This window comes from Lathamus discolor, chromosome 3 (genome assembly GCF_037157495.1).
Source record: "Lathamus discolor isolate bLatDis1 chromosome 3, bLatDis1.hap1, whole genome shotgun sequence".
Taxonomy (NCBI): Eukaryota; Metazoa; Chordata; class Aves; order Psittaciformes; family Psittacidae; genus Lathamus; species Lathamus discolor.
Genome location: NC_088886.1, coordinates 1,898,068 through 1,911,975, shown reverse-complemented (window position 1 = coordinate 1,911,975; position 13,908 = coordinate 1,898,068). Strand labels below are relative to the sequence as shown.

The window sequence follows — 13,908 nt, the reverse complement described above, 5'->3', positions numbered from 1 at the left end:
GACCCCCCCTGCAGCCCTGATCCAGCTCTGGGGCAGCAGCACAAGAGGGACGTGGAGCTGCTGGAGCGAGGCCAGAGGAGGCCATGGAGCTGCTGCGAGGGCTGGAGCAGCTCTGCTCTGGAGCCAGGCTGAGAGAGCTGGGCTGGGGCAGCCTGGAGAAGAGAAGGCTCCTGAAGGGGAGACCTGCGAGCAGCTCCAGTGCCTGAAGGGGCTGCAGGGAACCTGGAGAAGGGCTTGGGACAAGGGCCTGTAGGGACAGGCCAAGGGGAATGGCTTGAACCTGCCCGAGGGGAGACTGAGCTGAGCTCTTAGGCAGAAGCTCTTCCCTGTGAGGGTGCTGAGGCGCTGGCACAGGGTGCCCAGAGAAGCTGTGGCTGCCCCATCCCTGGCAGTGCTCAAGGCCAGGTTGGACACAGGGGCTTGGAGCAAGCTGCTCCAGTGGAAGGGGTCCGGGCCCATGGCAGGGGTTGGGGCTGGATCAGCTTTAAGGTCCCTTCCAAACCATTCTAGGATTCCCAAACCCCATCACCCACCAAGCCCTACAGAGACCTGCAGGTAGCTGATATGTAGAGTGCCTCTTCCGGATCCACAGGAGGTTGCACAACCAAATCCAGTCTCTCCTGCTCTGAAGGCCAGATTCAGCCCTGCCAACACTGTTTCCAAACAGAATATGGTGGGAGCAGTGTGTGCCCTGGGGCCTGGAGCACACACCCCACAGGGTGTTATGGCAGAGCATCCCGGGTGCTGGACCAGGAGCATCCCTATGCCCCCGCATAAGGAATGAGCTGGGCATTTTACAGGATTTGCGGGAGCATGGGGAGGAGCAGGCCTGGCCTCTCCACAGACTTGTCTGCTGCCCAGACAGGCCTGACGTGCCTCTGCTTGTGGGATTGAATGCTTTGATGCTGTGAATTGGTTAGGAATACATTTGTCTTTGGAGCAGAGGAGGGAGTTGATTAATGCTTAAATACCTGTTGCTGCCTGGGAGCCTGCAGGAGCACTCCATAGAGCAGGTTAGGTTTGCTTTCAGTCTTGGTTTTATACCAGATGCATGCTGTTAAAGTCCAGGAGGACACAGGAACATCAGGGGTTAGACATTAGGAATCTCTTCCCTGTGAGGGTGCTGAGGCGCTGGCACAGGGTGCCCAGAGAAGCTGTGGCTGCCCCATCCCTGGCAGTGCTCAAGGCCAGGTTGGACACAGGGGCTTGGAGCAAGCTGCTCCAGTGGAAGGGGTCCCTGCCTGTGGCAGGGGTTGGAGCTGGATGGGCTTTAAGGTCCCTTCCAACACAAACCAGGCTGGGATTCTATGATTCTGGTTTGCTCCTTTTCCTTGCGCTTCTGCTGCATGACAGCTGGTGACACTTCAGTGCTGTGAAGTGTTGGATGCTCAGGACATTGTCATGTGTTACAGCCCGGTGCCAAATAAAAAACCCGAATCCCTTAGGAAAACTATGAAAAGGGAACGAATTCCTCGTAATTCCCATTTGAATAAAGAGCTGCCACTCTCCCCAAGTAGCGCAGCCAGCCGCGCTCCGGGAAGCGCTGCCCTCTCGTGGGGTAAGGCAGCAACTACACACTAATTCCCTTCTAACCATGAGCTTCATTAATTAACCAGGGGGTGGTTTGGGTGCCCTGGAGCATGCACTGGGCACGTTGTTTGTCAGACGGACCCTCCAGAATGAGTTCTTCAGATCTGCAGTGATACAAGCACAGATGCAAATACATATATATATGTGTGTGTTTATTATTATTAGCATGAATCTGAGCAGTGTGTTAAGCCTAGATCAGAGCACCCACGCGATTAAAGAGTCTTTGCTTCACGACTTTGCTTCCGACCATCCAGAGCAGTCTGGGTTGACACGGGGAGATGAACCAGCTTTCCTGCAGACACAACAAAGCAGTAACCAGAATTGGCTCAACCAAAACCACGGAAAACCTTCCCTGCTGCCCCCCAGCCCATCCTGCTGTTTTCACCTCACTCTCGCCTGTGAGGAAGGTGACAGGAAGCAACTGTTTGGTTTCACAGTGTGCTTTTCACACATCTTCCACCTGAATTTCAACCTTAGCTATTGCAAGATCAGTTTTGCTATTTGATTCTTTGATTTAGCTGCCCTTAACCCCACAGCAGAGCGTGAGCATTGCTCTAATGAGAGGTGTTAGCACCAACCCACACCCGTGGGATCTGGAGCAGTACCCAGGGTGTAATCCCATCCACCACCATCATTTATTTTTGCTGGACTCTCATCATTTCCTGTGTAATGAGGTTTAGAGTTCAGCCAAGGGACACACTGCAGTCATATAAACCTGGAAGACAGGAGATCTGCTCTCAGCATGCATTTGGCCACATTTCTTCAGCAGGTTTAACACTGCTGCTCCTTTCTGCCTTGGATGCACAACAGCCCTGGCCTGGCAGAGGAGATGCTGCAGCACTAATGCAACACCAGCCAGACATCATCTGCATCCTGCCCCAGAGAAGTGGGGTGAGCTTCACTGAATGAGCAATGAGCATGTATCTCCCAAATAATCCAGTTCCAGGGGAGAGGATATCACTTCTTCCTTGCCAGGGAATGAGACACAGCAACTAATGCAACAGAGAGGCAGCAGAGCTCAAAAGTGTAGAATCATAGCCATGGAATGGTTTGGGATGGAAGGGAGCTTAAAGCTCACCCAGTTCCAACCCCTTCCATGGGCAGGGACACCTTCCACTAGAAGCAGGATGCTCCAAGCCCCATCCAACCTAGCCTTGAACACTGTCAGATTTATAGCTACCAAAGGTACTTTACAAATGAACCAGATGTGGAGTCAAGAGGGGTTTTCTTTAGAGCAGAGGAATAATCAAATTCCATGCAGAGATGCCAGGAAGGAGAACCGGATGTACAGGAGACAGCAGGGTGTCATTTACAGGGCAGACATCCCTCTGTGCACGTCTTGGAACCAGCACTATGACCCTGGTCCCTGGCCAGGGGTTCAGCCCATGGGGACATCTCCAAGGAGTGATGGCCTGGGGAGAGGGCACCAGCAGCTCTGATGCTGGTGGAAAAGGGTCAGAAAGGTCCCCCAGTGCCCTGTGGCACAGAAAATGGATAAAGGGGTGAGAGCTACCAGCTTCAACCATCATCAGCGAGGAAACCAGAGCCCAGGCTGCCTGGCTTGGCTCCCTCTGCTTGCCCACCCGTGTGCCAAGGAGCCAGCCACAGCAATATGGTCTGATCCTCCCATAGGGTCATTTTGCCTTCTATTTATCATGTATTCCTTTCACGAGTGAAGGGTATCTCATTTAAATCCCCATCACTGGCTGATGGATGCAGCCTTCCCTGGCAAAGGCTGTCCAAAAGGAGCACATGTGATAAATGACCCTGTCCTGTAAGAAAACCACACCGGTTTATATCGTGCATGTTACAAGAGCAACTGGCACCACAACACAGACTGAAAACACGCAGCAGCCTAAAATTGCCTGAGAGGGCTGTAACCTTCTCATGCTCCATGTAACAGAAATGCTCTGATTAAACAGCAGCATCACATGTAAAGAAAACGCGGGGCTGTAGATTTCCCCAGACGTGCACAGTCTGACGGAATAGCTGAATACATTCCAAATTGCACAACCTTTAAGGGTGTATTCCACACAGGTACACCACTGAGACGGTTCTGGGCCAGCTGCTTCTTGCCCCATCCCCATCCCAAGGGCTGAATCCATGAGGAATCACAACCCTGCTAAAGCAGCTCTGAGCAGTAATAAATGCAACAAAACACATTAAACACCAAATATCCTTCTGTTGGGCATGACTCACGTTACCGACAAACACCCACCACGCTTCAGCATCCTCCTTCCTGTGTGTAAAGACTATTTTATCACCTAAAAAAGAGCCCAACAAATCCAGCTCCTGTGGGAAGGAGTAATTTCTTACAATCAATAGAAATAGTTCCCATTTTTGAGCCACATCCTGACTAATCTTCCCAGATAATCAAGACATGAGCCAATCTCCCCATTCCAGCTTGGCCAGCTGGTAAAGCATCTGACAGCAGAAAGAGCTGAAACAGTTTGAGCACAAACATCCCCTTGTTCATTCATTTTCTTCCCCTTTCCTTTTTGTGGGCTTTACTTCACAGAAATGACACATCAGGACTGCACAGGGAGAGACCTATGTGTTGCAGCTCCAGTGTGCTGCTCCTCAGAGGTGGAGGCAGGATATTGGAGTTATTCAGCTACTCCACATCCACATTAGTCCCAGCAGGTCAATACAGCCCTGGATAGCACTGAGCATTTTCCAGAGGGAGGTTTTATCTGCTGGATGGGCTCTGCTCCATCTCACGCCTGCCTGGGATCCTCCAAGACAGAGGCAGCAGCAATGCAGCCAAGAGCTGTCTGCTCCACAGCAGCAGGATGTGGGCAACCAGCACCAGCTGAAGAAGCCTTTAAATCACTTGCTTCTCAGACAAGACTCTCTTGGTCCAGGGACTTCACCTGATAGATGGATTTTTCCCTCCAAAGAGGGATTTTCACCACCTGGGTATTCAGTGCTTGTCCCTCGCACACCGGGAGCCCACAGGCAGTTTGAGGCAGACAATGGGATGCAGGCGTTCATAGAATCACAGAATCCCAGACTGGTTTGGGTTGTCCAGCTCCAACCCCTGCCATGGGCAGGGACCCCTTCCACTTGCTCCAAGCCCCTGTGTCCAACCTGGCCTTGAGCACTGCCAGGGATGGGGCAGCCACAGCTTCTCTGGGCACCCTGTGCCAGCGCCTCAGCACCCTCACAGGGAAGAGCTTCTGCCTAAGAGCTCAGCTCAGTCTCCCCTCGGGCAGGTTCAAGCCATTCCCCTTGGCCTGTCCCTACAGGCCCTTGTCCCAAGCCCCTCTCCAGGTTTCCTGCAGCCCCTTCAGGCACTGGAGCTGCTCTCAGGTCTCCCCTTCAGGAGCCTTCTCTTCTCCAGGCTGCCCCAGCTCAGCTCTCTCAGCCTGGCTCCAGAGCAGAGCTGCTCCAGCCCTTGCAGCATCCCCTTGTCCTCCTCTGGGTTGGAGAAAACCATGTAGGAACAAAGCAAAAACCACAGCGTAGGAGAGAAGTCTTCACATCTCCATCCTGAGATATTTTTAGCTGAAAGGCACAAATGCATCACTAAGATATAAAAAGAAAGCTCCCACTGCTCCCTGTGATGGAGACTTTGGTGCGGTGCTCTGCCTGCTGCCCACCCCAGTCAGACACTCACTCACCCTACAATGGGATGGGAGCAGGGACTCTCAGGGGGGTGGAAAGGAACCCATTTAGGAAAGGAACAGTCTGTGCTCACCTGCCTGCCCACACGACACCCCAGCACAGCTCTCTTCGGGGGCAGGCAATCCTCATGTTGTGGGAAGAGCAACAGACACCTTGCATTTACACATGGGCACAAGGCAGCTTATGTGGATAAGCTTTTCAGATCCTGACCCTTGGAATAAAACATTAGTATTACAAAGAAAAGCTCTGTCAGATAGAACCAATTTCCTCTTACCATTATCTGAATGGAAAACCAGGATGGGTTTCTATAAGGGGACTCCTCACCTCGATCCATCTGTGCCCATGCTGTTCTTTTAGGTAAAAAGGATCAACTTTTTCTGTTCTCCATGGGGAGAGAAAGGCTTTGAGTGCCGCTGGCCAGTTCTCACCATTGGGCTGTGCTGTCTTTTGGTGTCGAGGATGTGATCACACCATGGTGTGGTGTCACAACGCTGCATACCCTGCACACATCCTACCCCCTCTAGCACGTCAAAGGGGCCACATGAGGAACCAGGGACACCTACAGCTTCTGCTGCAGGCTCAGCCCCAGGAGACAGAGGCTGGGTAAATCACAGACTGGTTTGGGTTGGAAGCGACCTTAAATCTCACCTAGTTCCAATCCCCTGCCAGAGGCAGGGACACCTTCCACTAGAGCAGCTTGCTTCAATCCCCATCCAACCTGGCCTTGATTTGCTGCTCTTTGTTCTTTTCAGGTTTCCAGCAAGCCTGAAAATGAGAGGGAGATTGTGTTTTCCTGGTTTAGCATGGAACCAGAGCCTTCCAACCCAACCATCCCTCAGTGCTCTGCAACCCTCCTGTTGCTCCTCAGTTGTTAGCTGGTGGAAAGGATGTGCATGGGGGGACCACCACGGCCCATTGCTTCTTGGCAGCTTGTGCTGAGAGATGAAGTTGGATGGGGTTGGAACTGGATGAGCTTTAAGGACCCTTCCAACACAAACCACTTTGTGATTCTATGGTTCTATGAAATCAGACCAGCTGAAGCAGACCAAGGCAGACCCCATGCTGGCTGCTGTGCCCAGTCATGCCAGGAAGGCTGTCCTGGGACCTAGGACCATGGAACACTGTGACCTCCTGCAGAACAGAAGCAACCAAGCCAAGGCAGTGCTGGCACTGGGTCTCTCCATCCTTTCTCTGCTCTTCCTGTCCTTTCCCGTTATTAGATGTCTGCTCAAAGGGGAAGGCAAAAGGAAACAATTAGGGGTGGCAGCGCCAGCCTAACATGCAGCAATATCCATTAACTGGGAGGCTGCTCTGCTGCCATTAGCTTTGAGCCGTCTTTAGCATTTTCATTAGCTCTTGGATGCTTTTGATGTACTTAATTTACGCCACAGAAACAGTAGATGATGGCAGCTGATGATTAAGATGTGCTTTCACTCTTGTAGAGTGCGCCGAGTACCTTGTAGCTACAGACCATGCATATCAAGAGCTATTGCTTATTATTCAGAGCTGTTACATTAATCATGTGCCTGCTTCGCTCTGGGAAGAGGAATTAGAATATAGCAATATTCTGTCTGTTTGTTTTTAAAATACATCTGTGGGTGGACACTGCAGCTACTGCTCACATCCCTCTCTTCCAAGTGGCAGAACTGCTGTTTGTGATTCTCCTCCCTGGTGTTTTCTCCTGACACTGATTTGGTTGGCCAGAGCCAGGAAGGAAGCTGCCTTCAGCCGGTCGATGAGTGCTGCATGGAAATAATAAATAGTGCTAATTGAGGAATGTTTGAATTTCTGGGCTGCAGAGATGAAACCTTGGAACAGCTTTAAATGAACAGTGCTGTAGTATTTTTCCTCCAGCAGAGAGACAGAAGGCCCACAGTGCTATTATCTTTGTCCATTAAAAGACAACTTGACACCTTCTAGTCTGAATACTGCTGATCGAGTTCTCAGAAATGCACTGCGATGTTGTTTCTGAGCATTATTTAAGAGCTCTATAATAGCAGGAAGCAAGGAACTGGTTTTTAAGAGCAAAATTTGAGTCAGGCTTTAAAGCAAGCTTGAGATGCTGAAACACAGATTTAAGGAAAACCTGAGTTAACGCTCCACTTGGTCCATGTTGCTTGGTGGAGAAACTGAATGACAGGGTTACATTACTGCTGGGAATACATACCTAGCTGGTCAAAGCTAGGAACTGCCAGTCCTCACTAAGTCCTGAGAGGGTAAGTGCATCGGAAGTGCCTCAGCCCTCACCCAGCTACCAACACATCTCTCAGTTCACTCAGGATGTTGCACAGAGAATTTGTAGTCAACTGTGCTCACCTCGTGACCTGGGAAGATGCTCTGGAGGCATCAAGAGCAACTCGACAAGTTGTATCAGTGCCTTCTGTGACCCTGTCTCATCACAGCTGAACCCGTGAAGAACACTGCAGAAAACCAGCGAGTTCTGGGATTGAATGAAGCGGAGGAAGAAAGAGACAATATAAGTTGCGAACTAGCGAGTCACCGTTCTGCATGCCACATATGAACACGGTGTCAAGGATGGCTCCAAGCTGAGGGGTTTACAGGATGCATAAATAGCTCCATAAAAAACATGTTGTTGCTGCCTCATGAAGAAGCATGCTGTTGGCAAACTGCACTTAAGGACCAAGCCTGTCACGTAACACAAGAGCCAGTTCAACCAGACTGCAGAGCTGCTTGTTACTGCAGAGGAATGATTTTACCGGAGGTCTTTCACTGGTGTATCTTCTGATTCAGAAACACCCCACATAGATCTATTAGCTTTATCAAACTGCACTTACTCAAACAAGGCTAAAGCGTTTGCTTCCAACATACACTCCTCACACTACAAAACACTAATCCTTAAATTCATTCCTTTAATTCAAAGTGCTCCTCCATGAGAAATAAAACTCCAGCATGTGCCCAATAAGCTCCTCAAACACTATCTGCAACAGGCACATACTTCACTATTGCTTTAGCCAAAACTTACCCATCACTCCTCAGAAACAATGGATCTTCAGCTATTCCCCAGTGAGTCCAAGGGGTATAATGCTACAGCTACACCACCCCTCTGGAATAACGATGTTATTAAAGACTGCTGGTTGTAAGAGCATAGGAGGAATGATACCAGTGCCTGTCCCAAACTCACCAGACCCAGGTGAGGAGGAGGCAGATCCCAGGACCAGGTTTACGAAGTGCCATTCATTTCCAAGTGGAATGTGGCCACTGTTTTGCAATGATTAGGGAGCATTCCAAGAAAGAGGGTATTCTTCACTCTAGCTATAGCTGTTCTCCACATAGCTTCCTGGGAGGCTGTGAAGATACTGCCCCGTGATTTAGATTTGTGCAGAGCTCTTAAGAGCCAACATCTTGACAGGCACCAGTTCAATTAAACCAAATTTCCCTCCTTATAAGCATGAGAGATTATACACAAAAATCAGACAGCTCAGCTTATATGGAAACAAATTAGACAATTTATTTCTTACTACAGACGTAATTTACAATACAAGTGATGGAGCACAACCCAAATATAGATTATTTACAAAGCAAGAAAGGCAGCCACACCAGGCATCGCTTGCTCCCAGGCTGGGACAACCACATTCCTGCACCAGGAGTCCTCCAGCATCCCCAGCCCAACATCCCCATCACCCAACTGAGCCTGTGGGACCTCCTCTCATAGGCACCACAAGCAGCCTTGGGGACCTGCCTGTGATTCTCTAGGGCACAGGCAACTCTGAGCCCATTTTCATAGAATCCCAGCCTAGTTTGTGTTGGAAGAGACCTTAAAGCTCCTCCAGCTCCAACCCCTGCCATGGGCAGGGACCCCTTCCACTGGAGCAGCTTGCTCCAAGCCCCTGTGTCCAACCTGGCCTTGAGCACTGCCAGGGATGGGGCAGCCACAGCTTCTCTGGGCACCCTGTGCCAGCGCCTCAGCACCCTCACAGGGAAGAGCTTCTGCCTAAGAGCTCAGCTCAGTCTCCCCTCGGGCAGGTTAAGTTTTGTCTGTAGTAGTTGTTCCCTGCACTCTGCCAAGCCCCAATCTTCAGTGATCTCCACATCACACCCAGGGAAAACACCGCAGTGATGACGAGATGTTACAGAATACCTCGTCTGTGTGAATAATTACAGATACAGGCTGCCCTGCCTTTGCACAGGCATCTCTGTGAAGGCAGTGGGAGTTGTAGAGACATTAGCAGGTCTCATGACATTTCAAAAAGGCTTAAATATAAAATGCCTTATAGGGGTTTCAAAGACTGGAACTGAAATAGTCTTTGCCGTAACAATTGTGAGGTGCTAAAAACAACCTGTAGAGAAGCATTGCGTGTGTGGATGTGAAAGAACAAAGAGATCAAGATCCATGCACAAAGTTAGGGAGCAAAAAGCAAAGAGTTCTTTTCAAGCAAAGCCCTTACGGATGCTTCTACATCTGCCCTTCAGCTTGACTCACCCCTGACCACAACAGAAGGGAAGGTTACACACAGCAGGGGCACAGAGGACCGTACCAGCCAGCACCACAGGTCCAGCATGGGGAGCTTGTGGGATACCATCTCCAATGAGATCAGGTGTAAAGCCTTTGTATCACTGTGGCAAATGGGCACCTTTACTTTGGCAAGCATAACATCTCAGCAACAAACACTCATGCGGAACTTGAGTTTCTGAAACAATGAAAAGTGAGATGTCCTGTGGAATCAAATGGCATGAGAGCTGTACCTGTGGCAAACTCCTCTGGCACACACAGAGCCAGTTGGGCCCTCATGGTTGGGTAGAAACAGCCCAAAGAGACAAAAACCCACTCACAGACACAGGAGTCAACAGAGCATGAGGAGCCAGTATGGATTATAAGAGTTGTTCAATATGTGAGATATCAACATGGAGACAAGCTTCATGGCTCTGTGTGTTAGTCTGCAACACATGAGCAAATGATGGCTGAAAAGACCCTTCTCGAGCATCTTACACACAACCCCAGCACTTAGTTATTAATAGACACTAATGCGTTCAAACTAAGAAAAGGTATGCACTTTCCAGCATCTCCTGCTCCATATTTTGTTTAACAATAAAATCATTCCACTGCAAAAGTGCTATAAAAAGAAGCAATTCCTCTCTTCCATGTCTCTTGCGTCAAGACTACGTCGCTGTGTAAAAATCATATCTACAGCGCAGTACTGAAGTCCTTACAACCTTCTGCTCAGAGCAATACACACACAAAGTAGATCTACAGCACAGGTTCAGAGCGAGCCCCTGCACCTGAAATCTTTCTCAACCATGCACTGCAGATGAGGCTCATCATGCTTGTCCCTTGTTAAGAACAGCCAAAACAGAGAAAAGTGGGAGGAGGGAGACAAGAGACTAAGCCCGTATCTCCAAACCTTTTATTTGTGGGAAGTGACTGCCGAAAGTTTCCATCTGAGAGGAGTTTGCTTTCAACATGCAGCTTCCAAGTATAGATGTTTCTTCCCAGAGCAGTGTTACCTGACTGTATTAAATCTCAACTAAAACCTGGATAACTTGGATGAAACGAGAGAGCGTGGGGACATAAATATCCAAGAGAACTCCAGGAAGACTGCAAAAGCAGCTTCAGCCACGTGCAAAACCAGACTGCCAGTTGAGAAAGATGAATTGCCACTATAAGCAGCTACTACATTGGCTGCTACTCACAACAACCCAATCACCTTCGTGGAGGCAGCTCTTGCCTAAGGATGTGAAGAATCACCCCTGGATTTGGAGCCAGAGCACATGGAAGCCCCTGCCTCAGTGAGCAGGGAGGTCAGAGCAAGGCGGGTGAGAAAGCAAACACCATGATCACATGCAAGTATAGCTGTAATCACTCTTGGAACTGCAGCAGGCTCAGGAATCACACAGCACATGGGAAATGTGAACTTCTTACATGGAAAACTGAGTCTTTGGTAGGCAAGCCAGTCTGTCTGCCAAAAATACAAGCATCTGGAGCCACATCCACGTTCATTTGCAGTGCAAATGCTTGGCTTTGATAAAGATGGATTCCTGAAAGCAATTTCTGAAGTATACACATTATAAATACGATTTCTTTTGAGCTAACAGGCTGAAACGCTGAAACCCAGCACGTACTCACAGGAACGGAGGTGTTTGTTTCTGGCTGACATTCTTCTATACACTTCTTGCATTACAAACTCCCAGTCACATGTAATTGCTAGCACTGAACATTTATTGTTTAAAAAAATAAACATGCAGAAGCCATCCCCTTTAAACCCAACACATAAAATAATCCAGTGGAGATCCGAGAGAAAAGCAATAGCCCTGTAAGGCATGGATTTGTCTGAAACCTCCAGCAGAAATGCATTTTCTGTGGGAGTCCGTGCTCCAGCTTTGTCCAGCCAAAGTCAGTCACATAACAGAGCACTTGCCTTGCAGTTTATCTTTCTTCTTCTGCTGCTTGGACTTCTTTCCATCCACCTGGAGACTGATAGTTCTCCTCTTCTCCAGATTCAAGAGCTCCTGGAAGAGCTCCTGCACGTTGTAGTTCATTTTGGCTGATGTCTCCATAAAGGAGCACTTCCACTTGCTGGCTAACGCTTGCCCCTCGCTAGCATCCAGCTCCCTCTGGGTCTCATCGCTTTTGTTCCCCACCAGCATTATAGGGATTTTTTGGATGTCCCCTTTAATCTGACAGATCTGTTCAAAGATGGGCTGGAGATCTTCCATGGACTGCCTGCTGGTGACGGAGTACACCAAGATGAAAGCATGCCCTTTGGATATGGAGAGCCTCTGCATGGCAGGGAACTGATGGCTTCCCGTGGTGTCTGTGATCTGAAGGGTGCAGATGCTCTTGTCGCAGCTGATGACCTGCCGGTACGTGTCTTCGATCGTGGGGACATAGATTTCCCTGAAAGTTCCCCTTACAAAGCGAAGGACCAGGGAGCTTTTGCCAACCCCTGCTGCTCCAAACACAACCACCCTGTAATCGTTGCTTTGTTCAGGCATGTTTGCTGCGCTGCCGATACAAGTGAAGGCTTGAACTGGAAAAGCTCGAGTTCTTCGAGTTTATACCCCTTTATGCAGAGGTTGCCTGTATAGAGAGGTGGAGATGGGCGAGGGGAAAAGAGAAAGATGTGCAGGGGGAGAGAAAGAAAAAGAAATCATTCACACCAGTCTTGTAATTTCACAGAATCCCAGACAGGTTTAGATTGAAGGGACTTTAAAGCTCCTCCAGCTCCAACCCCTGCCACGGGCAGGGACCCCTTCCACTGGAGCAGCTTGCTCCAAGCCCCTGTGTCCAACCTGGCCTTGAGCACTGCCAGGGATGGGGCAGTTTTACACTACGTTATTGAAATGAGCAATCCGGTAAGTCACTCCCCTCCCACCCTTTTCGCGTTAAACGTAAAGAACCCCTGCCATGGCTCCCCAGCCGTTCACCCCACGCACACCTAACGCTGAGAGCTGGAAATAAACTCACCTGTAGCCATCGGCTCCAGCGGTCGGCAAAACCGGACCGCTCTCGCCTCCCCTCAGCGGGAACCGCGCCGCCCGTGCCCGGGGCCCCGCCGCTGCGGGGATGGGCGGGGATGGGCGGCCCCGAACCCGCCTCCTCCTCCTCACTTCATCCCCTCCTCGGTCCCGGGGCCGCTGCCTTTGAGAGCGGGGGACGCCAGGCGCGGCCGGGTTGCTCCCGTTACCCCGTGGCTGGCATTTGAAGCGGGTTTTGCTCCCGCACTCCAAAGGCCGGCCGCGATGCACCGCCGCCCGAAGCAGCAGGGTAGACCTGATGTACGCCCGCCCTGCGGGGCCACCGCGCCCCTCGCGCCGGGCTCCGGCGCTTTGATCCGAGTCCCTCCCGCTGGCAAGCACGGAAGAGTTGGAATTCGCGTTCCCAAGTAGGATTTTTCACAGAATCCCAGCCTGGTTTGGGTTGAAGGGACCTCAAAGCCCACCCAGCTCCAACCCCTGCCACGGGCACGGACCCTTTCCACTGGAGCAGCTTGCTCCGAGCCCAGTCCGCTTCTCCGCAAACACCCTCCAAGACGGCCGATCCTCGCACGCGGACCCGCTGCCAGCAGCACGCAGCCATGGCCCCCGTGCCACACCACCACCAGCACCACCACGTCCGGGGCCAGCGGAGCCGCGCCGGCAGCGCTCACCCCCCGGCCCTCCTCAGCCCCCGTCCCTGCCACTGCCACGGCGGCCGGGCCAGGGCGCCCCGCGCCCGGCTGCCGCCTCACGCGGCCGAGCGCAGCCCCTTTGCCCGAGCCCAAGATGGCCGCCGGGCCCCATGAGGGAGCTGAAGGCGACCCCCGGCCTGAGGGTGGCCGCCCTCAGACCCCAGCCCGCGGCTGCGGAGCCACCGCCCGCACCCCGAGGGGCAGCGCCGCGGCCTCCACCCGGGGCCAGCCCGGCTCGGTGGCGGGTTGATGCGCACGGCCGCGTTACAGCAGTGCTCAGCCTTGGCTGGCAGGGGTCTCCCCCCCCCCCGGCTGCTGGCTGCAGGGAGCCGGAGGTGCAACATCTGGAGCAGAGGTTCAGCGGCGTGGCCTTAGGGCCCTTCCAACGCTAACCACTGTGTGATTGTGTTTGTCAAGCGGGCAGGCACAATTTGGTGCGGATTCCCTGAGGATAGAGCCAGTCTCAGCCTGTAACAGCAACACCTCCCATCCTGACGACTAAAACCAGCCCTGCGGCTGACTAACCGGGAGGGGGTGCGTTGCCTGGAGGAGAACTCCCGTTTTC

At 51.5% G+C, this 13,908-nt stretch overlaps 1 protein-coding gene across 1 annotated transcript; it reads right to left on the bottom strand.

Moving 5' to 3' along the window:
* Positions 1–9,139: 9,139 nt before the first annotated feature.
* DIRAS3 (DIRAS family GTPase 3) lies at positions 9,140–13,381 on the bottom strand. The gene is made up of 2 exons (XM_065673059.1): positions 12,641–13,381; positions 9,140–12,253 (listed from the first exon to the last, which is right to left on the bottom strand). Exon 2 carries the CDS (start codon positions 12,166–12,168, stop codon positions 11,572–11,574), a length of 597 nt encoding a protein of 198 aa, XP_065529131.1. The 5' UTR covers positions 12,169–12,253; positions 12,641–13,381; the 3' UTR covers positions 9,140–11,571.
* Between the last annotated feature and the right edge of the window lie 527 nt (positions 13,382–13,908).